This window comes from Zalophus californianus, chromosome 4 (genome assembly GCF_009762305.2).
Source record: "Zalophus californianus isolate mZalCal1 chromosome 4, mZalCal1.pri.v2, whole genome shotgun sequence".
Taxonomy (NCBI): domain Eukaryota; kingdom Metazoa; phylum Chordata; class Mammalia; order Carnivora; family Otariidae; genus Zalophus; species Zalophus californianus.
The window spans coordinates 190,259,612-190,286,023 of record NC_045598.1 but is presented as its reverse complement, the minus strand read 5'-3'; the positions used below and the strand labels follow the sequence as shown (position 1 = coordinate 190,286,023).

At 61.1% G+C, this 26,412-nt stretch overlaps 1 protein-coding gene across 3 annotated transcripts; it reads right to left on the bottom strand.

Annotated features, from left to right (window-relative positions):
* Nucleotides 1-6,967: 6,967 nt before the first annotated feature.
* On the bottom strand, nt 6,968-16,657 carry RHPN1 (rhophilin Rho GTPase binding protein 1). Of its 3 annotated transcripts, none has more exons than XM_027615806.1 (15): nt 16,387-16,657; nt 13,399-13,514; nt 12,206-12,337; nt 11,852-11,927; nt 11,196-11,273; nt 10,534-10,658; nt 10,257-10,423; nt 9,921-10,114; nt 9,392-9,548; nt 9,199-9,312; nt 8,714-8,908; nt 8,165-8,241; nt 7,851-7,997; nt 7,575-7,736; nt 6,968-7,249 (listed from the first exon to the last, which is right to left on the bottom strand). In XM_027615806.1, exons 1-15 carry the CDS (start codon nt 16,465-16,467, stop codon nt 7,100-7,102), a joined length of 1,971 nt encoding a protein of 656 aa, XP_027471607.1. In that variant the 5' UTR covers nt 16,468-16,657; the 3' UTR covers nt 6,968-7,099. The 3 variants fall into 3 exon arrangements, with proteins under 3 accessions (XP_027471607.1, XP_027471616.1, XP_027471622.1); XM_027615815.1 differs by having other exon boundaries at nt 9,199-9,309; XM_027615821.1 differs by lacking the exon at nt 7,851-7,997.
* Nucleotides 16,658-26,412: the final 9,755 nt, after the last annotated feature.

Genomic DNA, 26,412 nt, shown 5'->3' with positions numbered 1-26,412 from the left:
CCGCGGTATTTAACAGCGGCCATCGGATTGTGCGGCTCAGCCTGTAACCGGCACATTATGAAGGCTAATGGATTTTTGAGGCCAGATTGATTTTTCATTAATTTGGTAAAAATCTTTTTCCTCTCCCCTATAATTCTGTCTTAAAACGCTCCTCCTGACAGCTCGATAAGTCACTCTCGCCTTAATGCACGTCTGGCTCGTCGTCGGGCGGGGAGGGTAGGGGGTGGGGGAGGCGGGGGAGCTGAGGAGGCTGGGGGGGCTGCCAATCATCTCCAGGTAAATACTGCATTATGTATGGCCCCTGGAGCTGTGGCCACCCCGGAGGGCTCTCTCCCAGGGTGGGCCTGGGCATCAGAGCCGCCGCCGCGGGCTGCTGACAACGAAGCCCACCTGGGGCAGAGCATGTGGGGGACCCCGCTCCCAGAAGGGGCGTCCTGCTGAGGCTCGCCTCCCTGACCCCAGAGGGGCTGATGGCGAGTGGCACCTGCCCAGGACTTCGGTCCGGCCTCCTTCCACCAGCCTGGCCGGGGCACCTCCGTCCTCCAGAGAGGGCCTGCTGGCTGGCCCAGGGGGCACAGCTGACCCCGTCCTACCCCCCCCCGTCCGCCTGCTCTCTCTCCCCACCGTCTCCTCCTCCTCCTCCCCTCAGCCGCACCTGTCTCTGCTCTGGTACGTCGCCCCCTGCTCCCCTCCTCCCCCCAGGTCTCCAGCCCATCCACTGTCCACCGTCTCCCAGAGCTTCAGGTAACCCTCCCGCCCCAGGCCATGCCCCACAGCCCGTGTCCAGGACTAGTGGGTCCTGGCTTGAGCTGACCCCATGTCAAATCTGTGTGACCTCCTGGAATCACGGGAGCCCCACGGCCTCAGCCATGCTCCTGGGGCTGACTCTCGAGGTGTGGGAGGGGAGGGGGAGGCAGTGGGGCAGGTGTTCCTCTAAAGGATCCAGTCTGCCGGCCCCGCCACGGCCCACACGGCTGGGGGAGGACCCGGTGAGTGGCAGTGGTCCCTCCTGCCTCCCTGCAGCGGACCTGGTCCTCCGCGGCTGCACGTGTCCTGCCCGTGGGCACACACGTGCGTGGGCCGGAGCCTGACACAGGGTCTATGGGGCCGTGATGGGTGGGCTGAGCTCCTGAGACACGGGGAGGAACTCGGTCGTGAGCTTGTCTCCTCAGGAGGGATTCAGGACTCTCGGGTGGCACGGTCCTCCTCCGGTAGAGCTCCTGACAGCCTCTTGTCACAGTCTGAGGTCAGGCAGGGAAACTGAGGTCCAGAGACATGTTCCCAGCTGCTTTCTCTGCAGTCTGGGAAAGGGTGCCCTCTGTGTGCCTGGGGTCAGCCCCTCCCAAGCAGAACCCTAGGCTCCAGATGGGCGGCTCTGCCCATCCCTCCCTGCCCCACTCCACTCAGGGCAGGTGAGGAGGATGCCCCCGCCCTCAAGCTCACACTCCTCAGGCAGGGAGGGTCCAGGCTCCCTGGAGGAGAGGCAGGGAAGGAGGAGGGGACGAGATGGGGGAGGAAGCGGGGTTCCCAGCAGTAGGAGTAGCCCATGGAGGGGAGAGGGCTTGGGCCCCTGAACTGGCCCAGCTCGTGGTGGGAGTAGGGAACAGCCTCAGGAGGGGCAGGGCTGGGGCTGGGGGCCCCATCATCACTAGAGGGCATGCTCTGGGTCAGAAGCACAGAACTGATGGCCCCCGGCACCTGCCTGGAAGGCATGTGCTCCCTGGGGGGCAGGTAGGAGCACCCCAGAGGTAAAAGATCTTCCCCAACTGGTCAGAGTGCTGGGTGTGCTTTGGTCAGTGAGAACTCGGGCACGTCACTGTCCTCTCTGCCCTGCCCCCTCCAAGGCACCCTGTGTCCCCAGGTGACTCTCGGCGCCCAGGGCTGGCCGGGTCTGCCCTGCTCCCTCCAAGCAGAGGTGCTTCTATGGAGGCAGATGCAGGCAGGGGCGGGAGGCCTTCTGGGCTGTCCCCAGGGGACTGTGGCTTGCTGGTGGCCCTGATGGTGTGTCTAAAGGCAGTGCCCTGGAGCTCCCTCTCCTCTCCCTCACACCAGGAGGCAGCTGGCCACAGAGAGCCCAGTCTGGGCTGGAGGTCACTCAGGGAAGCTGGAGTCAGCCCTTCACCCTGTCCCCTCCTCGGCCTGGGAAACGGAGGCGCCCAGTGGACAGTAGGGGCAAAACCCAACGCTCTCTGGCCCACGTTCTGCCCTGGCCAGGCCCACCCTCACCCTGCTGGGACGACGGCACTGAGCCGGTGCCTCCCCGGGGGGCCCAAGCCCCTCCTGACGCATCCCCATCCTTCACCCTCCAGCTAGTGGCCACATGGACCAGAGAAAATTCCTATCTGCCCCGGGAAGCCTCTGTACCACCTCCCCCCTGTATCGGAGCACTCTGACCTCGACCTGGGCCACGTGCCCCATTAGCACCGTTAGCACCTCTGCTCCCCTTCCTCAGACGGTCCCAAATGGGTCTGTCTGCCCACATGGGAGTTTGCTGAGGTCGACTCACCTGCATGCCAGGTGAATGCACAGACCCCCTGGCCATGGAGCAAGAAAGTGAAGCTTGAGAGGATGTGGCCACGGGGCTCTGTGCGTGGCAGGGGCACTGGGCTGAACCTGGGCGGCCCCCCAGGCCCCATACCCCTAACACACACAGCCAGGGGGTTGGCTGGGCTGTCCTGAGGCGCTGACGTGGCTTCACACAGGCCCCAAGTGACCGCACAGTCCTGGGCCATGGCCTCAGCAGCCACGGGAGCACCACGCTAAAGACCCGGCTTCTCCCTTGCTCCCCCGCACCATGCCTGTTCCTCGTACCCGCAGCCACCCAGCCCAGGCCCCTCTGTGCCAGCCTCGATCCCCTGACAGGCAGGGTTGGCCCGGGAGCCTCCAGCGGGGCCTGGATCAATGCCTCACCCCAGCCAGACGGAAGCCCGAGAAGCAGTGACCGCTCCCACCCTCTGCCCTCTGAGGACACAGGAAGCGGCACTGCAGGGACCAGGCGGTCTGCAAGGTGGTGAGACAGGCTGAAGCCCCACTGCCTCCCGGGGGCCAGCCACGGAAGGCTGTGGGCCGCGTGCTCTGAGGATGAGGGAGGTGGGCAGTGGGGCAGGGCGGGTCCATGGCTGCCTCCTTCCCTCCGTTTCCACCTGGACAGCCCCAAATGCAGATGTTCGGGCCATTGTGGCTCAGCACCCCGGGGTGGGTGGGCATTCCAGGTGTGGGGTGTGTTTCTCCTGGGCAGAGCCCAGCACCCAACGTGGGTCATGTCCTATCCTACAGAAGGACACACTGAGGCCCGGAAGTGCGAGGCCGTGTGTGAGGTTGCTGTCCCAGCTTCCTGTGGCCGGTCTAATAAACGACCATAACCTGGAGGCTTTACAACAGCAGAAACATGTTCCCCCGCAGTTCTGGAGCCAGAAGCCTGAAGTCAGGGTCTGCGGGCCCCACGGTCCGGTCCCTTCCGGCTTCTGGTGGCCACAGCCTCTGCCCCCAACTCCACAAGGTTCCCCCTTCTGCCTCCTATGGACACAGGCCCCGGGGCTTAGGGCCTGTCTGCGTCATCGGGATGAACTCATCCGCAAATCCTTTACTCAATGACACCGCAAAGACTTTTTCCAAACAAGTTCGCAGGTTCCAGGTGGACGTTTCTCTTGGGGGTCACTCTTGAGTCACTGCGGTCAGGGAGCAAGTTCGGCTGAGGGCAGCTTCTCCAGCAAAGGCCCTGCCTGGGGCAGCACAGCGGCCGTGCGCTCGCTGGGCTCAGGCCTCTAAGGAAGGATGAGCTGACTGTGGCCCGGCCTCCTGGCCTTGGGGCCACCTGCACCACAGACCTCTAACCCAGCCTCCGGGGCAGGGCTGCGTGAGCCTGGCTCTCCTGCTGCTTCTCGCACTTGCTGGTCCCCAGGTAGCTTTCGGGGCATCTCACCACCTTATGAACCGATGGTGGGCTCCCCAAGTGCCGCCTCCCGTGACCTCAGCCCAGGGGCCAGGGTCCAATGGGGCGAGGGTGGGGTGTGGCATTGATCCAGGCCCAGCTTTGGAGGCTCCCGGGCCAACCCCACCTCTGAGGGGATGCGGGGCCCACTCAGGCTGCCACGGAGGCGCCTAAGCTGAGGCGGTGGGGGTGGGGCGAGCTGGGTCATGGAGGAGAGTGAGTGGGGAAGGGACAGGGGAGCGGAGGGAAGGGGTCCCCCACCCTGCGGCCCTCGCCCTCCGCCCCCAGCTCTCTGGTGTGGACGGCGGGGCCCCGCCCCCACCCCGTGCCATCCCGCCTGCACCTCCCACGCAGCCAGGGCTCCCTGCCGCCGTCCCTTTCCTCACATTAATCTCTGTGAGGCTCACTGCTGACCCAAGCGAAACGGAGTTTGCCTTTCCCCCTCTCGGCAGTTTTCTGTTGGCAAAGCAAAAAGGATCACAGCGCGCACTCACCCCCGACCTCCCTGCCCAGGGGGGACCACTCTGGGAAATGAGATGTCCCTGCGTGGGCACACGGGGCCATCCGCGCCCACATGCCCTGCTCTGGGTGCCCGGGAGAGAGGCAGGGTGCTGATACCCGCCCCCCCCAGGGCACACATGTGGGACACTCCCACCAGGTCCCTGAATCTTCCCAGGTATTCATGGAACTTGTAGAAGAGGTGGCGTGGTCCCTGCCTGTGGCCCGTCTGTGACACAGACATGGATGACGTGGTTGAACCAGAAAGCGGGGCTAGAGCCCGCACCATGAGGTGTGGCCATGGCTGAGGAAGGCCAAGAAGGTTCCAGCAGGACCAAGAAGGCCAGAGAGCACAGGCAGGGGCCTGCGTGGGGCAGGTGGGCTCCCCACACACCTCGGAGCAGAGCAGATGGGCAGGGCAGGCACACCCATGGGCACGTGGACAGCCGCTCCGTCTGAGAAAGGCCCTGGTTAAGGAGGGCTCTCCTGCGCGTGACCCCGTCACCAGCAGGCGCCAGACAGCCCCAGGGCCTCGTGTGTTGCTGCTGAGCTGCCACGTGCTCAGGCTTGTGGAGCACTCACTCTCCATGTCCCTGCCAAGGCCACCCGGGTGGGGTGTGGGCCAGGACTGACCACCGCGGCAGAGCTGTGGGTTCTGCTGGGTCCTTGACCTCATTCCCAAGGGTTCCACTTGCTTCCAGCTCAGCTGCCTGGGTGGCCTGGGGAAACGCTGGAGCAGGGTGGGGGGACAGGGTGGTTGGTTCCTGCCTGCCGAGGTGTGGGTGGGCGCAGGGTGACACCCCCTCTCAGAGCCCAGAAAGACAGTGGCAGGCCTCTCAAGTGGCCGGGACATGCGGGCTGGGCCTCCCAGCTGGCCCTGCATAGCTCACCGCATACCTCCCTCTCTGGAAAAGGGGTTTGTCGCAGCCGGGCCGGGGCTGGGGCTGGGGCCGGGCCTGGGGCGGGGAGAGGTGAGACTCCACTGGATGTCCGTCCCTGCCCGGCCTGGAGTGAAGGGTGGGCCCAGCACTGCCTCCTGCAGCCCAGAACTTGACCCTAGGAGCACCCAACCCAGGGGGTAGCGCCTTGGCATTGGGCCTCGGAGACCCCACTGGGGAGCTCTAAGCGCCGGCCGCCCTGACCCCTCTTCAGGAGAGGGAGCCTGGTCCCAGCCGCAGCGGCCCCAGCTGTGAGGAGCCCCAGGCACAGGGGCTGGAGGCCGAGGGCGGGCACCATGCACTGTGGCCCCGGGGGGGGGGGGGGGGGCGCGTGGTCTCAGCCAAGGGCCCCTCCCCACCAGCCAGGTGCAAGAGAGGGGCGGCAGCTTCTGACCCCAGCCCACGTGCCCCTCTTGGGTCCAGACTGGCCGCCAGAGGTACGGGAGTCGAGGCTCCCTCCTGGACGAGACCTGCCAGCCCCGTCATCCCTGATTAGCGGGTAATGGCCTCCGTGACGCACAGTTTAATTAATCGAGTTAGTAAGTGCTGAGGTGACCTTGGCTGGTTCTGCTGCGAGGGGCGTTCTCCCAGGAGGGGCAGGCGGGTCGGAAGGGACGCACCTGGCCGCCCTCGGCCCAGGCTCGGGCAGGCGGGGAGCCCTGCCCTCCTCCAGAAGGCTGCCCTCCCCGGCGTCCGGGGCCCCGCGCCACCCCCACTCAGCCCACCCTGCCGTGAACACCGCGGCGGGACGGCGGGGACCAGCACAGCACTGCTCCCGCAGGGGGGGCGGGACGAGTGTGCAAGGAGAGGTGTCCCCCCCCCTCCCCCCGGCTCGCAGGTGGGCTTCGGCGCTCTCCCGCGCCGGCGGCCGTCCCTCCCCCGCCCCCCATGCTGCCTCCAGCCGCCGCAGGCGCGGGCAGCGGCCGCCCCCTGGTGGCCGCGCGGACTCCCGGCAAACCCGGCCCCCAGACCCGCCCGCCGCTCCCCGGGGCTTCTCCCCTGCCCAGGCCCGCGCCCCCACCCCTCTGCAGACCCAGGGCCCCGCCAGGGCGGACTGAGGGGGGCGCGGGGGGCCAGGCCTGGCGGGAAGCACAGAGGAGGCCTGGACAGCAGCCGCGGGGCTGGGAGTCAGGCAGGATGGGGGGGCCGCAAGAACTGAAGCAGAGGTGACAGCAAAAGGCGTGGCGGGGTGGGCCTAGCTGGGACACTGCCCAGAGGGCAGGCGATGCGGGTGGGGTAGGCACCCCAGAGCCCCGTCTGGCCCCTGGGTGCCGGGTGGGCTGGGCCAGTGGAGGGGTAGTGGAGGGCCCAGAGGCTTGCTTGGGGCCAACCCAGCCCTGAGGGAGGGTGTGGCCAGGGTGTGGTCTGTTCAGGGGCAGGGGGAGGGGGGTGTGAGGAGGATGTGGGCTCCAGGGGCCCACTGCCAACGTACTACCCGACCCTGCCCCTTCAGCTGGGGGGCTGCCCTCCCCAGGTGGGCACATGTGAGGAACAGGCAGCCCCGAGGCAGCATCTGGCATCTGGGACTCCATGCCCAGAGCAGCTGTGACTGTGGGTACAGCGCCCGGCCGCAGCACTGGGCTCACACACACCTCGTGTGACATGGTCTTTAATGGGCAGCTCTAGGCACTGGGTGGGGCAGCCAACTGGCCTGAAAGCGCCTCAGGACGGAGGAGGACATATGGAGGGTGTGGGGGCGCTGGGCTCCCAGAGGGGGAGGGTGGCACACAGCTCAGGGCTGTGGGGACAGCCTCCCTGTGGGCTTGGCCTTGCGGCTCCAGCCAAGGAAGCACCTGGGGCTGGCTCGTGCAGGAGCTGGTGTCCCCCACCCACACTCCTTCTGGATCCTCAGGAGCCCTCCCAGGGCTGGCCGGTGGTGCCCCTGCAGCCGGGATAGAAAGGGGTCAGTCAGCACCTCTTGCCCAGCCCGGGGAGTGACCAGGGAGGTGGTGGCTGGCCTGTCAGGGGCGAGCTGGGGGTCCCATAAGGACTGGGTGCCACGCCGGGGTGGGTGAAGGCCACGAAACAGCTCTTACAGCAGCGCCTCGAGCCCAAGCGTCCAGGGGCGTGGGCACACAGAGGCCCGCAGAGGGCAGGGGCCGCTGCCACCCAGGAAGCCACCCCTGCAGGGGTCGCCCACGTGCATGCAGCCTCCTCTTCCCCACGCGCTCTGGGCATCTGGGGATGTTGGGGCCCCGCGGGCTCACCGTGCCAGGGGGCTCCGCCCTGGGCAGCAGCGTGACCACCTGCAGGCTCACACCCTCGTCACCCACGCCCTTCAGCCTCGCCACCACCTCGGCGTGCCTCCACCACTTGCAGGGCTGCCCATTCAGGGACACAATGTAGTCGCCCTCCTGCAGGCCGGCTGCCTGCAGGGAGACAGGGGAGGTCTGGGAGTCCCGCGCAGGCACCTGCCACCTCTGCCCAGGGGCCCCCGCTGCCCCCTTTATACCAGCTGCCTGGGGGTGGGGCAGGGGCCTTACCGCGGCCGGGCCCCCGGGCATGACAGCGGCAACGAGGACAGGCGCGTCTCCGCGCAGCGTGAGCCCAAAGCCGGCCTCTCCGCGGGTCACGCGCACAGGCCCGGCCAGCCGCCAGTGGTTCTTGGCCGAAAACACTGACAGGGGCCCCTGGGGGGGGGGGGGGGCAAAGGGGGGTCAGCTGCTGCTGGGCGGCCACAGCACCTCCCCGCTGGGTCAGAAACCAGGTGCCGCAAAGGGACTGAGCAGGGCTGGGCCGCCTGCCTCAGCCCGCCTGTGCTGAGGTGGGGAGGGTGACCTGGGCAGGGGCTGCTCACCAGCCGCTGGAAGATATCGGTCACCTTCACCCTGGAGAAGCTGGGCGCCCTGACCTCTGGCTTCTGCTGTGTTTTAGCTGACAGGAGAAAGGTAAAGGGGGGACAGAGCTAAGTCTGAGGCTCACAGATGCTCAGGCCCCCAGATGCGGGCAGGACCTGGGTCAGCCAGAGCAGAGGGCGTAGCCCAGGGAACAGCCTGCTCGATGCATACCGGCCCCCCTGCAGCCCTCTGGGGCCTGGGTGCGCCCCCACCCCGGGGGGGCCCCCCTCTCCAGCCGCTCCTGCCGGCTCCTGCAAAGCAGGGGATGCCGGGTGGCTGGCCTGTGGAAATCTGCCTCCCAGGCCACGGCTGGCAGCCTCCCGGGGCGGGAACCGGCCTCAGGGATGGCGAGACGAGGAACAGCAAGGGAGCAGGCCCACTGGGCTCCTCCCAGGGGCTCGGCTCCTTCAAGGCCCATGGCTCCGTGGGCTTTAAGGGCAGCGACAGGGCCTCAGCCCACGGATGCCTGCAGGCTGGACACACCCGTCCCGAGGGGCCGGGCAGCTCACGCTGGATGTCAGGAGCCTCGGCGGTCTCCAAGAAGTCGTCCTCGCGGTCAAGCTCCGAGTACTTGGCCAGCGAGCGCTGCAGTGCCTGGGCCAGCACAGCCTGTAGCAGGTCCACCCTGCGCAGGGCCCGGCACACGGCGTGCAGCCGCAGCGCCTCCTCCTGGCCCAGGATGCTGCGCTTCAGGTGGGCCTTGCCTGCGTGGGACGGAGCGGGGACATGGCACCCTGTGCTTCGTGGGGCGCAGGGCCCTAAGCCCACCTGGCCCGGACCAAACCCCAGTTTCCCCCACCCCTGGACAGGTGAGGGCTTCTGGGTCCACCCCGAGGGCCTGCTGGCCGCGCTACGAGGAGCGGCCACATGTGGAAGCCTGGGCCAGGGAAGGGCTGTGTCCCGTGAGCGTCCGCACGCGCCCAGGCTACTGCCTTGCGAAGGATGGGGCGCTCCGTCCCCCTCAGCAGGCACCCTCCCCACGAGGCCGCCTCACCCAGATTCCTGCGCTCCTCCTGCTCCTGAGGAAACACAGCGCCCCACGGCTCCGACGTGGCCGGGGGCCCAAGGAAGGCCTGCGGCAGCACTGGGAAGTCCTCCTCGGCTGCTGCTGGGGATCAGAGAGGACTGTGAGCCCCTCCACGCCGGGGCCTGTGCCAGCACGCAGACGGGTGGGCCAGGGCACTCACGGGGGCTGTCGCAGAGGGCCACGGCTGCATGGTAGTGGGCCAGGGCGCAGAAGTACTCCGCCTTGACGTGCACCAGGGTGGTCCAGGGGAAGGGCACATAGTCTCGGACAGGTGGCTGGGTCATGGTCTGGTGCACCTGCCTGTACTCAGCTGCCACCTGCCGGTGCACGTGGTGGGACACTGAGGTCTCCAGGATGAGCCCGGGAGCCTCAGCCCCTGCCCTTCCCCATCCTGGGGCCTGGTCTCTACCTGCCCTGACCCAAGGCCTAGGCATCCCGCCCCACACCCTGCGCTGAGCCAAGCTCAGGGCTCTGGGCCCCAGTTTCTGCTCTGATTGGTGCTGCCCCAGTGGCAAGGACTCAGGACCAGCCCCAGAGACCAGGACAACAGCTGGCTTTGGGAACTACCAGGAGACCCAGCCTCTGCACCCCACCCCTCCCTGCATGGACCTCTGACCCAGGCCCTCCTGCTCATCCAGCCACCACGGCTTGGCCAGGTCTCCCGTGGGACAAGGGCTCCCTTTCCTCACCTGGGCTGCCTCCTGAGCCAGGCGTAGCTGGGCCAGGCAATCCTGGGGGGCTTCAGGAGACGGCAGCAAGAGACCCTCAAAGATGCACTCTTGGGCCTGGGCAGTCATGAGTCCCTCCAGCATGGAGAGCGAGGCTGGGCTCATGTCAGGGCTGGGTGCTCCAGAAAAGTTCTCCCTCAGGAGGCTGAAGGCCCCTGCGGAGGGGCGCTCACAGCAGGTGGGCAGGCTGGCCCGGCAGCACCCCCACAGCCCCGCACCACCCCCGCCCCAGCTCTGGCCCCAGACATGCAGACACATGCACCCTAACTGCGGCTGTGGGGTCTGGGCGGCCCTCACCAGCAGCCTTCTGAAAGGCCTCGACAGCGCGCCTGGTGCCCTCGGGGCAGGAGCGGTCCTGGCGAGCCCCGATCTGGGTGTGGAGGGCCCCAATGTTGAAAAGCACACTGCCCTTCTCGAAGGCCAGGGCCCGCTGCTGGGCCGGGACGCCCGTGAGCGAGTCGTACCTGTGGGTTGGGTTAGGCTGGGTGGCGCTCCCACAGCAAGCAGCCGGGAGTCTCAGGGCTCTGGGGAGCTGTCGGTGCGAACCACGGACACCCACCCACCACAGCCCTACCAGTGGAAGAGTAGCCCGAGGTTCCCGGGAGGGGCGACGAAGCGCGCGTCCAGGAAGCAGAGCTGGTTGTAGTAGGCCATGAGCAGCTCCAGGCCCACCTCACTCCGGTTGGGGGTCCGAATGGCCTGCAGGGTAGGCACCAGCTGGGCCCCAGCACCCCAGGCCCAGCCCATGGCATGCACAAACCCCCCTCGGGGAACCCCCTCGGAGTCAGAGCCCCATGGGAGCGCGCCAGGGTCTGGGGGGGTGGGGAAAAGGTCACGCTGACGCACATCAGCCCTCTCTGGGGCTGTTGTGGGCCCCATCCTGGGCATGGAGCCTGTGAAGAGCACAGGGAGAGGCCCAGGCAGGGCCCCTGGGAAGGGATCGGCACACAGCAGCCATTCCCAAAGGGCCGGCAGAAGGTGGTGAGGACAGAGCTTCCCTAGTGTGCACAGAACCATCGCGTGCCCTGCGTGTGTGCCCGTCTCTCCACTGTCCCCAGAGCTGCCCCAGGTGGGGCCTCCAGCCCTGTGAAGGCCTGCGCTCGGCTCCTTTTTTCTGTTCCTGACTGAGCCTCGGTTGCCCTTATTTGTGAACTGGGAGTGGCTGGTCTCCCAGGTCTGGCAGGGCAGGGAGGGGAGGGGAGGGGAGGGGAGGGGAGGGGAGGGGAGCCCACCCACCTGCCGCAGGTCTCCCAGCTCCTTGATTTCGGCCTCGTAGGAGGCACTGTCCTCTCCAAAGTGCCCAGAGATCAGCTCCTGGTTGGGGGAGGGGCAGGTGCCGGCCTTCTCTGGTCACCCAGCCCCGCGCGGGCAAAAGACAGGTACCAGAAAGGAAGCCCCGGGCCCCTGGAGAAGGGCTAAAGACTGGTGTGGGGGGGGGGGGTCCCTGCCCAGCAGACACGGGGTTCAGAGGTGCAGAAGCCCTCGCTAACCCCTGTAAAGCAGGGGCTCTCTGCCACCTGACAGGCGAGGTGCCTGCTGGGCAGTGGCCAGCCATCCCCAGGCAGCCTAGCTCACGAAACCCGAGGAGATTTCCGCAGCAGAGTCTCTGCCTGGAGGGGCCCCCAGCCGGTGGGGTTCTCAGAGCGAGGGTCAGGGAACCCTGTCGCCATCTCAGGCTTCCACAGGATGACCAGCTCTGCCGTGCCTACCCCATGGTGGGGGGTCTTCTCCAAAGTCCACCCAACCAGAAGCTCCTACAGCCCGGGCAGGCTCTTCCTCCCTCTGGACCTCTTTCCCCATCTGTTCAATGAAATGGCTGGACCGGAAAGCCTCCAAGATCCCTGCAGACCCCAGGGCAGGGTGTGACCCCAGGGCCACAGGTCAGCGCTTACCTTCAGCGGGGTGGACCAGTCCAGCTCCCTGGTCTCCTTCAGCCCCAGGGGGATCAGAGGCACAGTGATTCCTTCACTGGAACCAGAGCCATGGAGCCCAGACTCTGAGGTTGGACCCTGCTGTCCCCAGGGGCCACTCCCTACTTCCCCAGCTGCACGTAACCCCTCTCCTCTGACTCTGATTCACATGTTGCACACACAGCCCACAGCACACAGACGCTGCTCTGGATGGTGTCCTCACACGTATGCACCCACTCAGCCTCTGACCTGGATTCCATGGTCCCCCCCCCACACACGTGCAAGCGCACACGCACCCCTCAGGCCGGCCGTATCCTTGCACGGGCACACACACACCTCTCAGGCCGGTCAGCCTCCACACTGCTGCCGTTGAGCTCCTCCAGTTCCTCCTTCAGCAACTGCAGGCTGGAGTTGACGTAGCTCAGCTCCAGGGCCACTGTCTCCCTGACCCAGGCATTGCTGGTGGCTCTGGGGGAGGCCAAGGTGAGCTGAAGCCCCAGCTCTGCAGGCGGACTGCACGCACCTAGGCCTCGCCACAGCCCTTGCCCTGGCCTGGGCTCCAGAGGCCCCTCCCAGCATGCTGTGCTCACAGGCCCAGCCCCACCCTATGACCTCCCTCTTCTCCCGAGTCCCCCTACAGTTGGTGTCGATTCCTGTCCACGCATACAGACAGTGCCTCTGGCCCAGGGCACATCAACCCAGATCCAGACCTTCCAGGCCACAGGCTCTCGCCTCCCACCACCGCTCTCCCTGGACGCAGGCCTCCACAGCAACACAAAACCAGCCTTCCTGGAAAGGTGGGGGTCAGACCCTCTCTGTGCCTACATCTGGGCACCTGACAGAGGGGCGATGGGTCCCCAGGAAGGCCAGGCTGAGAGCAGGGATGGGCTTGGACAGGGATGCAGGATGACCAAGGAAACGGAGGAGCCCCTTGGGCCCGGCAGACCCCCATCCCAGGACCCTTCGGCTGGCTCTGCACACAGTGGCTGGGGCTCTGACAGGTCGGACCATCTTCCTGGGCCATCACCCACAGAGTGGGCTCATGCAGACATGGGTGAAGGTCTGAGCAGATGCGCGGCTCACTGTTCTAACGGAGAGGCACCCCTTCAGCCCGGAGGACACTTTCCCGGGTCCCCAATCTTGGGACACCTGTCACAGCTCGGCCTAAACGGTGCCTGCAGGTCACCACATACAAACCAGAGGCTCCCACACCGCACACCAGCTCCCTCCAGCCCCACATGGCCCTTGGCTGACCCGGAGCTGACCCCTACCAGTGAGGTCCACCAAGGTAGGAGCCCAGGTGGTCTGTGAGGGTTTCAGATGAACGCTGCCCCGAGCCCGGTGAGAGGCCCAGCCCTTCCTCCTGGGAGTCTGCAATGGCCACTGTCACCCGCTCACACGTCCCTCTCCCAAACCAGACCGTAAGAACGGGCACCAACCCGGGTCACAGCATGGGCCGGGCTTGCAGAGGGCCTCAGGGGACAGTGGCACCGCTCTCTTAATGGATGGGGGCGGTCGCCGGCACTCACCTATAGAGGTTCTCGGCACCCGTTCGCATCCGCAGCTCCTTGGTGATCTGCTGGTGGACCCGGGCCCTGCGGCTCTGAGGGCGGCCACGTGGTATCTGGGCCAGGGGGTCAGAGCCCTGTGGAAAAGCTGCAGGTCACAGGGCCCAGGCCTGGCCTCTGCCAACAGCTCCCAAGTGCCAGGAGACTCTCATGGGTGGGAAAGGCGCAGTCCCCACAGTGGAACCTGAGCTCCACAGAGCAGCGGGGCGGCTCAGGCCTGGCTGGGTGTGTGAGGACAGGGGGGGGTATGGCCAGGAAGAACACAGCAGGTGGGGGACGTGGTGGGGACTGTGGCCCCGTTCTGTGGGGCCGGCACCAGTGCAACGGGGCTCTGGGAGCCCTGGGCAGGAGGTGGCCAACGGTTCACCACGCAACCTTCTGCACTTTTTTTTTTTTTTTAAGATTTATTTATTGGGACGCCTGGGTGGCTCAGTTGGTGAAGCGTCTGCTTTCGGCTCAGGTCACGATCCCAGGGTCCTGGGATCAAGCCCCATGTCGGGCTCCCTGCTCCATGGAGAACCTGCTTCTCCCTCTGCCTCTGCTGCTCCCCCGGCTTGTGCACATGTTCTCCCTCTCAAATAAAATCTTTTAAAAAAATATTTATTTGAGAGAGAGAGAAAGAGAGCGCTTGCACGCACGCATGGTGGGGGGAAGGGGCAGACAGAGGGACAGAGAATCTCAAGCACACTGCCTGCTGAGTGTAGAGCCTGAAGCAGGACTTGATCTCACAACCCTGAGATCATGACCTGAGCTGAAATCGAGAGTCGGACGCTTAAGCAACTGAGTCACCCAGATGCCCCCCTTCTGCACTTTTGAATTTCATTCCATAACCCCCATAATCCACTCAACCCACACAATTCTATCATGAGCTTAGGCATGGCCATGCGGGGATGACCTAGGCCAGCTTTTGCCAAGGTGCTAACGGAAAGGGGCCTGCCTACAGGGTGCCGGAGGCTGGCTTTCCAGCCCACCTGCTCTCTGGGGTGCTCAGCCCACGTTGACCCTGGGATGGGCTCCAGCCCAGCTAGCTATTTACTTGTGGGGTCCCTTTGGGCAAATGCTCAAACCATAGGCCCAGGGCCACTCAGCTCATAGGCAGCAGGTCAGGCCCTCTGGCTGCCCACTGCCCACCTCAGCCATGGTTCCTCATTATATGGGGCAATCCTGCTAGCTGCCCACATCTCGGGGCCCCGGGCTAGGAGAGCCATGTGGCAGTGAATGCAGAGATGTGAGGGCCCCTAGCCACAGTGATGCTGCAGACGGGTGACTGGAGGCTCCAGCCAGGGGAGGTGAGGGGCTTCCATAGGAGCAGGGCCTGGGAGCTGGAGCAGCTCTCGGGCCCCAGGCCACCACGCCTCCTCCTGGCCATTTAGGGACCTTCTGTTTGGGACAGTCACCAGCCCTGGAGCCAGGAAGAACTTCTCAGAATGCACCTTCCCTGGGCAACATCCCCAAAGATGGTCACACGGCCCCTGAGCACAGTGGGGATGAGGCCAGTGCCTCCCTGTCCTGATGCAGGGACAGAAAGTTGTCCTCACGCAGTGCTGAGGCCAGCCTCCTGCAGTGTCCACCATCTTCCACATATTGGAGGAAATGTGGCCTATCTTCCTTGGCGTGCCCCCCCCACCACTCTCAGGCACAGGGAAGTTTCAGACCCTTTGGGGGCTAGATCTTGTCCCAGTTCCTCGAAGAGGGCACCTTAAAGAAGGCCTCACACCCTCCCACAATGAAGGCTCCTGGTGCATGGCCACCTTCGATTATGACTCAACATCTCCCCCACACTCCAGCGTTCTCAAGAGAGATCGGTCAGGGAAGACCTCCCTGGGCAGCGTCCCCTCCAGGAGGCCTGAGAACCTGGGGAGGGAGGAGCAGGCCACAGCCAAAGCTACGTCCCTCCCTTCCGGAGGTCCAACTGCAAAGCTCCAGCAGGCTCTGGGCCAGCAGCCATGTCCATCTGCCTGGGGAGGGGGTGGTCCATGTGCTGGGCAGAGGAGATCAGCTGAGCAGGGCTGTCTTCATCAACACCGTTCATCTGGTCTCCGATGTCCGGTGCTCCTGGAGAGATGTGCTGGAACGGGGAGGCCGGGCAGCCTCCGAGCCAGAAGCTACTCTGAACCCTGTAGCACCCCTCGTGGGCCTGGTATGAACACGGGGTTGGCCTCTTGGTGACCCCCAGGGAACGCCTAAGCTCCAGGCTGCAGAGAGGGGCAGCCCCCTCCTTCCCAGCACAGACTCCCCAGGTCTCCACCTCCACCCGCCCTATGCAGAGCCTCCCCAGTACTCCTGGAAATGGTCCACAGTCCTAGTCAGCGCCCCAGGGTTAGGGACCTCAGAGGGGGAGGAGGTGCGTGGGGAGCGAGAAAAGGACAAACTGCCCAGCTGTGAAGTCCTGCAGCCACTTCCTGTTCCCGGGAGGCTCCGGCTGCCTGCCTGGGGCGGAAAGTTTCATCAATTACAGAGCCAGGTGCCCAGGGCAAAACTGAGCAGCTCTGGGGAGAGGGGGGAAAAGCTGGGAAAGGAGGAATGACGGGCTCCAGGAACGAGCACGAGGGCCACGGGCTGTCACACACCAGAGCCCAACACCTGCCCTAGAACGGGGCCCCGGAGCGCCCCCCGGAGCGGCGGGGAAAACGGAGCTATACTTGCGCTCCCACCCATTCCTGGGCGGCACAGGATGAGCCCCAAACCCGCAAAAGAGAAGCCCAGCACAGGCACGCAACGCGGGGTCGGGCTCTGCACCGAGCCTCAGTTTCCCCAGAGATAAGCCCGGCTTGCCTCTAGGGGCGAGCGAAGCAGGGAGCTGCCACAAGTCTTGCCGCGCGCTTAGACCTGAGAAGCCAGCGCCGACTCCGCAGCCCCGCGCCCGCCGGCGGCAGGTGGCGGGCAAAAGCGGGCTGGGGGTCCCGGACCCCTCCTCCGGAAGACCCCCGCCCCCGCGGACGTGCCCACCTTGCGAACGCTGCCTGCCTCCTCCAGCCTCGCGCTCTCCTCGCCGGCGCCCGGGCCGTCCGGCCTCTCCTCGGGGATCATCGCCGCCCGCCGCTCGGGCCGTGCCCGCCTGGAAGCCGAGGCCGACGCAGGTCCCTCCCGGGCGCCGCGCCGGGTCCCCCGCTGTTCTCTCCTCGCGGGTGGCGGCCGCGGGCCGGCTGAAGGGGCGTAGCGCCGAGCCGAGCGTGCGAAACTTGTCTTTGCCCAATCGGCGGCCGCGACGGCTCCAACGAACAGCAGTCACAACCAACCAGAGCGCGAGGAAGGCGGGCTTGGGTCGGCCAGGCCCCGCCCACGCGACCGCGGAGTCCCAGGGGAATGCGGTCGTCCCTGGCAACCGCCCGGCCCGACGCCGCGCGGCCGGGCGGGGCGCAGACTGCGCATGCGCCCCGGCATCCGCTGTGCGTGCTGAAAAGTTAAGAGAAAAAGGAAAGTTAGAGGAAAAGGAAAAAAGCAACTCCCAAACGCAGCCAGCCCGACCTTCCCGGCGCTTGCGTGCTCGGCTCCGTGAGCCGACTCCACGAGCTTGCACCGCGCCGTTGGGTCCCACCCACCCAGTCAACAGGGCCCGCCCAGGAGCTTGTCCAAAGAAATGTTCGCAACGGGGTTTTTAACGGGAGTGTTAGAGCGAGCGCTGGTGCGAGTCCTTCGTCAATGCCCGCTCTCTTCGCTCGCAGACGCAGGCTCGGCCCTGACCCAGCCCGGGTGTCGTCTGCGCGGTCCACTCTCACGCCGGCGGAACTCGCTTCCAGAATCTTGCTTCGAAACCCTCCCTGGAACCCGACCCTGCAATCTGCTTGCAGAATCGTCTTCCACAAACAACTTGTAGAACCAACTTGGCCTCCAGGACCAGCCTGGCCAGAGGAACTGGCCTGCTTCCAGAATCAGACTCTGTCCAGAGCCTGCACTCCCTGAAGGGCTGTCCCAGCAATGGACCTCCACGCGGGTCCCTCCATAACTTCCCTGGGTCCCGGGTAGCTCCGGCACACACTCAGATTTCCTGTGGGGCTCGCCTCACCAACAACACACCTCTTGTAGGGGCAGAAACACCAGTGCATAAGCAGTAACCAGGCCAGTGTTCATCAGGTTCGTCTGAAGTTCCAGCCTTCCCATCCTAACCACCGGCCTGGGTCCCTGCGGTGTCACGGTGCTGAGCCACGGCCTCGCTCGCCCGCCACATGCACGCGGAGGCCTGCAGCCCAGGGAGCTAAACCCTGTAAGCTAAGCTTCCTGGCCCGCCCTGGACACAACATCTGACACAGCAGTAGTAACAAAACAAGACAGGGAAAATAAAAAGTAATCACAGAATATTACCTGACTCAGCTGTGCATTCCTTTTCATAGCCGTAATAATGTAATCAGATGTCCTCCTGGCATCTTGACCTCAGGTCAATTATCACTTGATTCTATTAGGAGGAGGGGAGAGGTGAAGGTGGAGGGAGACAGGGCAAGTGGAGGGGACAGATGCTGACATTTCATCCTCCTGAGGCTGTCAATGAGTGACCCCGAAATTAGGAAACTGCAGAAGCATGTTGTTCAGAACTGTGGGATTCAATACCACAACTCACCAACTCCAGGGGTCACAAGGGGCTGCCCCTGGGGAGGGGCAGCCGGGCTGGGGGAGGTTGCTGCTTTGCTAAGCAGTTCTTGCAGAACTATGTGGTTGGTGAACCTGGGCACCTTCAATAATAAAGCCATCCCAAAGCTTGCTTTTTAGAGAGTGAATGTTTAGAAATTGGCAACGGAAAATATAACCATTTGGAAGCGAGGAGATATTTCTAGAATAAGGAAAGTTAAAATACAAACTATACCTAAAACATAACTAGGAAGTAAATAACATTATATAAAACGTATGGAATAAACCAAAGGCAATTCTGTAAACTTAGGTGAGTTTATTGCCTATACGTAGGTGTGTGTATACATGTATTTCTATATATGACATAAATTCACCAAATCAAAAAAAAGTGCAAAGAGGAAATTACTAAAGATTAAAAGTTGGCATCAGTCATATAGCAAAAAAGCTGAGTGGGAAAAAACAAAGTTGATAAATCCTTGAGTGGACCCATCAGTGAAAAAAGAGAGTGTAATCAACTAGGACTGGCCTCTGACTGCCTGAGATCCGGACACAGTTGTTTAGCCACGGGGAGTGAGACGTTTATTCTTTGTCCCCAGGCCACCATTCCGAAGTGCCCACTCCCAGGCCCCTGTCCCACCTCGTAATAGAGACCGGTCCCTTCTCCTCAGTGTTCCAGGGAGGAACAAGAGAAAAGAAGTGTCAAAGAGGAAAGCACCGCATTCCCGATTCCTTCCTGTCGGCTGGGAAGACAAGAATGTGTTTGGGGTGACCGAGGGTAGTGGCTGTCTCAGAGAGGAGATACAAATACACCATGCTAAGGCAAAAGAGGATTAAGCAAGCCACGGGGAGATTCTGCAGACTCAGAAAGCATTATGAATGTAACCTGGAATATCTAAAGAAAATGGCTGATTCTGTGTCAAGACTTAAATGATCCAAGTTGACCCAAGAGAGTGGAGAAGATAGGAGCAGACCAGTAGCCGTGGACTGAACGGCTGAAAGCGGCTCCGGACTCTCAAAGGCACGCGGCGGGTTTCTCCAGCTGGCTGGGAACACGTGCTTTCCCCGCTAGTCAAACAGGCCAAGTTACCAAAGGGGTGCTGGTCCCCGACCCAGCTCACCAGGCTAACTTGCCAGGTCTGAGGAAGAGAGGGCCCAAGACGCCATGGATCGCTCCCATCAACAAACATAAGCTGCAGACTTTGTGGGTGGCCTGGCCCCATCTACTTGCCCCACCCCTATCAGTAGAGTCTCGTTTGGCTCCTGGGACCACTTCCTTTGCGAAGCCACATCCTCCAGGGAAGGATGGCCAGGCTCAGCCCCAGAAGGTGTAGACTGCTGCTGCACAACCAGAGGGAGTTGGGGCCATGGGGAGGGGGTGCTGTCAGAGGCCGGGGCCGTTAAGTGGCCTCAATGCCTGGACACAACACACAGACTCACTGCCCGGACGCCTGTAGGACACGGTGATCTACAGAGGTCCCCGCAGGCCTTCTGCCAGTGACTGATCTGCACCCGGAGGCTGAGGATGTAGTGGGTCAAGAGAGGAGTCTTCAGGGTACACTTGGGAGAGCCCCATGGGAGGAGACCATGCCCCCCACCTCTGGATGCTGTCATTACTGGGCGCATCACCAAGAACTGTGTGGTCATCTTGCGACGAGGGGGAAAGCACAGACATACTGAAGGTGGCAAGGAATCCTGGCCCTTCTCCTCCTCTGGTTTCTGGCTTGCTGATATAACCAGTCTCCTCTCCATCCCGGTCACTCCAAGTTGGGCTTTCTGATGCTTGAGCCAAAAGTGTCCCAACACAACACAGGTACACCACTGGAATATAAATAACAGCAAATCAGATCCAGCAGTGTGCTAAATGCATAATTTGCCTGACCAAGTAGGTCTCACATCAGGAACCCACCAGCCAAGGTGATCTCAGATTTACAGAGGGGAAGCCGTGCGGGAATCTCCATAGGCCCCCAGCACATCTGAACAATTCAGCCACTATTCTGTAACAGGTTCTAAGTACAACAGAAATGGAAGGGAACTCCTCAGTTTGATAAAGACAATGTATCAAATGCAGACAATGAGTATATTACATACTGAAATCTTAAAACCACCCACATTTAAATCAGGAACAAGATATGAACGCTGCTACTACCACTATTCTTCTGCGTGGTTTTGTAGTTGTCAGTTAAGGAAATAATAATAATAATGCAGGAAAACAAAATCTTAGGGAAAGGAGACAAAATTTTCTTTATACTCAGGTGACATGATTGCATAAGTTGAAATCCCAAGAATATCAGCCAAAAGAACAATCAGAACTGATTAGAGAATTTGGTAAGGTAGCTAGTTTTACACTAACTGTTAGGGATGGAACTGCGCCCCCCCTTCAAATGCTGAGGCCCTGCCCCCACTGTGACAGTGTTTGGAAGGAAGGCTGGGGGGATGGCTAGCCTTAGGTGAGGCTGGGGGGTGGGGCCCCACAGCAGGATCAGAGCCCTTGCAAGAAGAGAACGCCAGAGCTTGCAGCCCCCAGCAGGCAGGCCCATGGCGGGAAGGCAGGCCCTGCAAACCAGGGGGAGGGCCCTCGCCGGGCCTGAGGCAGCGGGCATCTTGATCTTGGACTTAGCCTCCAGAACTGTGAGCAAATAAATCTCTGTTGTTCTAAGCTGCCCAGCCTGTGGTACCGTGTTATAGCAGCCTGAACAGATTAAGACACTATATAGAGACCAATTACTTAACACACACACACACGACTAGAAATAGAAAAATAGAAGTTGGGAATATTTTCAGCCACAAATGTGACCAGACCATCTGATGTCTAGGAAGAAACTTGACATGAAATGTACATGATCTATGAGATGTATACAATTTTACTCAGCAATTTAAAAGCAGACTTGAACCATGGTTGGACATACCATACACCTTGATGAAATATGTACTTACCATAAAAATGTCAACTCTCCCTAGACGGGCTTAAAGATTTCCATGTAAACAAGCAACCTGCCAACCGTGTGAGAAGAAAAAGGAGACAATTCGAATAACCTCAGGATTGGAGGAACATTTTACATTGAAACAGAAAATCCAGACACCATAGAAGAAAAGACTGTAAAATATCAAGATTTAATGTTTCTATCTAACAAAAGACATCAGGAAAAAGTCAAAAGAAGAAGAGAGAGGAAAAAATTGCAACACATGTGATAAAGGAGTGAGCGCCCCAAATAACAGAGCCCCTAAAACTGGTTCCAAAATAGTCAAAGGTAACCACAGACAAAATGAGGAAGGGTTAGGTGTCAGTCTGCGTCCAGCCAGGAGAGTGGACAGCACCCCGGGACTTCCAGAGGAGACGGAACACGGCACCAGTGTGAGGGTGTGGGACAGTGTGGAGGAGCGGAGGCGGCAGGTGGGGGCCCACAAAGTCCAGGACCGACGCTGCCAACGCTGTTGCTGCAGGAGGCCACAGCCTCCCTTCCCCACCCCGAGTCTCACCGGACCCGCGGGCGGGCGGCAAAGGCAGACGCCAGCTTCGGCCTCCGTGCAGTGGGGGTGGATGGAGGATGGCCGGTGTCAGGCTGGGGACCAATAGGTGACATCCCACCCAGGATACAAACACGAAATCCACATGAAAATGCGCTCTCCTGCACTGGGGGTCAGGGCAAGGCAAAGCCAGGAACAGTGGGACTCTTGGCTTTTGGAAGCTCGCCAGACACTGGAGAGGGGGTGGTCATGAGCCCAAGGGTGCAGGCCGGCCCACGTGTGAAGAGGCAGCGCCTTCTAGTTAAGTCATCTGGACAGAGCTATTAAAATCTAAAATATGCATGCTCTGCTTCCGCGAACCTGCTTTTAGAAGTCACACCTTCTGAAGTAAAAATGTCAGAATTAATACAAAAATAAAACAGAGTAAAAACATGACTGCAAGCCCAATGCTCCCTACCAAAGGTCCGGCCAAATCTAGAATGGCACGTCCATGCCGCAGGATATGATGAAATTGTTTTAAAAGGAGAGCTATACTGGGGGCTCCGGGGTGGCTCAGTCGTTAAGTGTCTGCCTTGGGCTCAGGTCATGATCCCAGGGTCCTGGGATCGAGCCCCGCATCGGGCTCCCTGCTCCGCGGGAAACCTGCTTCTCCCTCTGTCCCTCCCCCTGCTTATACTCGCTCGCTCTCTCTGACAAATAAATAAATAAAATCCCTTTTAAAAAAATAAAATAAGAGCTATATGTAATGACTTCAAAGGAAGCCCACGTCATATCATTAAGTAAATAAAACAAACTGCAAAATAACATCTATGTGGAGGAAAAATCCCACGTATTTTAAAAAGAAAGACAAGGAAGAAGACTGCAAATACGCCTCTTTGCTCCCGTAACCGGCAGCACCGCCAGCCGAGTTTGGCCACACACGCTTCCGTGTTATTGGACTTGTCACAGCAAGAATGCACTACTGTACTTTCGAGGTTTAAAAAAAAATGAGACGGGAAAACGAGAGAATGGAAATGAGGAGGTGGAGAATTTGGGTTAGAAAAGGCAGACGGATGGCTGGTCGGTAGTTGGAGGGGGACGAAGGCCACCAGAGGGGTTTCCACAGACGGAGGCAGCACGGACCGGTGCGTCAGCCTCACACGGGCATACAGATCCATACTTTGCAAATCCGAGCCCAACAGGCTCTTGACGTGAACATGAACACGCGGGCCGCCAAGCCAGGAGGAAACTCAGGCTCCCTTCTGAGCCTCTGTGCATCCCACAGGAGGACGTGGCTGGCCGGCAGTTCAGAGCCTTGCCCACAGGCCGGCGGTCACACAGTGGGGTCCGGAACCTTCTGCCCACACCAGCCCATCTCCTGGCCGTGCGAGACGCTGTCGGAGACCTGGGATCACCAGGTACTGGTCTAGGTAGAGAAACGGGGCGGGGGGGGGGGGGGAAGCAGCCGATTCTAGAAAATCCTCCCCATGCCTGGATTGGGCCACTTCCAGGTCTGTCCCCTGAAAAATTCGGGTTTGGTTTTTTTGGTTCAATCTTGAATGTCAAGCAAGTGGTGGTACTTCCATGACTTACTCTCCGGCCTCAAGTCTCAGTTAGGTGACAGTGTTGACCCTGTTTATTTACATCTGCATTTCTTCAGAACGGGAGGCAGGGGAGGCAGGCTTTGGAGGCACAGGATCGGGGAAAAGCCAGATCATTTAATTACGCATGTATTTGTCCACGTTGTGGCATGCTAAGATTCCGGAGCTTTGGCATGTGCACCTGTACTTAGAGGGTACACGACACAAATTGAAAAACAAATAACAGTGAAGCACGAAGAGAACATGATATACTGCGGCGTGCGAGCCACTTGTCTGTGACAAATGGAGAAGCGGGCTCCGCAGGACCACAGGAAGCCTTAATCAATGGCAGTAATCGCCCCCGATGCATCAGCGGTGGGGGTGTCACCGAGGGACGCCGGAGGAGAATCAACAGAACATGAAAAATGAATTGTTTGTAAATACTCTCAACAATTTTGTGTTTGTGAGAGAGCCATTTATCACTTGGAGACCGCCTCTAGTAAAAGATGCACCTGGCTTCCTGGCAAGACGGCGCCATCAATCCAACCTAAGTCAGGGACCAGCTCGGGGCTGTCAAAGGCCCCAGAGGACAGACACACATATTTATTCTTATTTGAACACAAGGTAAGAGTCATTTGGAGAGAAGTGGGAAGAGCCACTGGGAGGGACGGCTTGCAGGGGGCACAAAAGAAAAAGCCATTTGGGAACAGAGAGAACTCCTTAAAGCTCCCTTCTTCAAGAGGGGGCCTTGCGCAGGGGCCCTGGAGGGAGGGGGCTCTGCGGGCACACACTCTCGACTCTTCCCAGGCCACATTTATGCTCTTTCCCTCCTGGATATAAAGGTGCCAGGTGTGCACATGGGGAGGGAGACGTCCTGCTCTGAACAAGGCAGGTGACCCACCTGCTGGCTTCTGGGGAAATGGCACTTTTCGGCAATGAGGTCCAAGGAAACAGGAAGGGGGGCAAATTGTTGTCCTTGTAAATTTGGTAGAGTGGCCTGGCCCCAAGGGCATTTTTCTGGCCACTGTGGGGAACTCGTTCCATCCTTAGAAGGGTTCCAAGTTAGGGCCCCAGGCTGTCCCTGAGCATGGCTGTCAGGCAGACAGCTGGGAGCACCTGTACGTCTTCCACCACGGAGGCCTCCTCATAACCCGCTGCTGTGCATTCTACAGCTGGAGAAGCACCTGGGGCTGGAGGCTGGCAGGGAGCTCTGGAGGGGCAGCAGACAGGTGAGGAGCAGTCTGCTGAGCTGGAGAAACCTGGGGAGGGCTGAGGTCCAAGGACAGCCAGTGACCGATGCCTCGTGTCATGCTGCCGACGGCTGGAGGGATGGGACCAAGGATGTGGCGCAGAGCAGTGCAGACCTTGCCAGGAGACTTCTCAGGGGGGCACAGACAAATGGCTGCTCTGATCAGAATCAAAAGCAAGCTGGAGAGGAAGTGGACGCAGGAAGTGAACACGTCTGGGGAGTTCTGCTCTGGCTGTGACCCTTGGCCGTGGGGTCAGGGGAGGGCCACAGGGCCAGCTGGCCTTTGGCAAAAGTACCAACAGTCCAACCACAGAACAGAAGGCAGAGGAAAGGGGGACACGGGCATGGCGCATGCGGGGTTGGGAGGCTGCAGAGGCTCCCTGTGGACTGTTTCTATGTGTTGGTGACCAAGGAAGCAAGGACCCCACTGACCGTGGGCTGCCGAGGGGCAGAGGAGGTGGCAGGAGAGTGGGGCTCTGTGTGTGTGTGGGGGGGGGGTTGCAGGGGTGAGAGGGCACTGGCCAGCCAAATGAGGCCTTGAATTAATGATTGTGCCATACTGATAGCTTGTGCTATGTGGGGGAAAAAACCCCTTAATTTCCCAAACTAATTCGTTTGTGACCTAAGCCAGAAAGATTCAGATTCTAGATGGAGGTCACTCTGACATCACCACCGAATACCTTATTGTCAGATAGTCTGGGATATAATTTATAAAATGTTTTTGACATCTGCCCAGCCAGTCACCTGAGAAGAAGGCTTTTACCTCCCATCTGGGACCACCTAGACACAGCTACCCTCAAAAATATATATCATCAGAAAATATGCATCATTCATTTACCAAGCAAAAAAAGGGGGCATTATTCAGTGGAACCAAAGCTTCCTTCTCCCTGAAAACCCGTTTCGATTTTCCACGTATGACTAATTTTTAATCTTAGTGACTGAGCAGTAATGCCATTGTCACTGATGCTGACAAGGGGGTTTTTTAAGAGGCATATGATAGATGTTGCCTTCATGGTACCCCTTTTTGGTTATTGTTCCTGTGGTGTTCTGAATAGAATGAGTTCAGCCTCCATGGGGTTCGAGCAAATCCAGGCACAACTGTAGATTAGATGCCATCTTTATGCAAAGCTTCGGCGGCACGCGCTCCTGGCAGTGGGAGGCCCTCGCCCGACGGAAGGCTGCTGTCCGGCCATTACTCACTCAAGCAGGAAGACAGCTCCTCACTTAACATCCATTTGTTCAGAAGGCAGGAAAACGGCATCTTTAATCATCTTGCACAAAGGCACTAGAACTTATAAAACAATCAGACTGTAATGCAGAGAAACGTGTCCTCCCCTCTGTTCTACTGTCAGGTGGTTTTCCTGCGCCGGGGTTGGGGGGTCAGAAGACAGCCCCACGCCGCCAGCCATGCAGACTGGAACCCTGCAGGCTCCTGGTATCCACCTCCCTCCATCCTCACTTCGGTCTCCCGCTGGATGGAGGCGCTCAGCTTCCTGCAGGCCTCCCTGCCCCAGGAGCCGGCTGCCCTCTAAGGCCCAGTCAGCTCTACAATGCCAGCGGAAGGATGTGGTTATGTTACCTGAGCCGGCGGTGCCCCCGGTACCTGCGCAGCCACATCCACGCCCACCGGGCCTCCCCGCCCCAACAGGCACACACACTCACATGCAGGCTCACAGTTTGGCCGGTTCCTTCCGCAGGCACCTGTGACTTTCAGGAGGGATCCTCCCAGCCAATGAGTCAGTGCTCCCGCGCCCCTTGGCTGGAGGAGCCCTTCCTCACTCCGGAGGCCAGTCTACCTTCCCTCACGGACCCCAGCAGGGCTGAGACCACAGCGCGAGCTTGCACTCCAACACCCGTGAGCCTGACCTCTCCCCCTCTTGTCTCTGGTTCTGCTCCCTTACCCCTGCCTCCCGGGCCCACCTCCCAAATAAACTCTCTGCACAAAGGGTGTGCTGCTGAGGGAACCCAGCGTCAGACACTTGCATCCACGGTGCACGAGGGACCCACAACTGTCACACCATTTGCAGCCACTGGCTGTGGCCTTGCCCACACCCCCCCCGCCCCCCTCCCGTCTGCCTGGAGCCACTCTCCACTTTCCCGACTCAGCTCAGGGTTCGCCTCTCCCGACTGTCTCCCCAG

What these genes read in the sequence shown, in the direction of transcription:
- RHPN1 (XM_027615806.1), bottom strand. Translation starts at nt 16,467, where the DNA reads ATGATCCCCGAGGAGAGGCCGGACGGCCCGGGCGCCGGCGAGGAGAGC. An exon ending in GGCCCTCTGCGACAGCCCCC is followed by an intron (nt 9,313 to 9,391) that starts GTGAGTGCCCTG and finishes TCTGATCCCCAG; the next exon opens with CAGCAGCCGAGGAGGACTTC. An exon ending in GGGCGGAGCCCCCTGGCACG is followed by an intron (nt 7,250 to 7,574) that starts GTGAGCCCGCGG and finishes TCCCGGCTGCAG; the next exon opens with GGGCACCACCGGCCAGCCCT.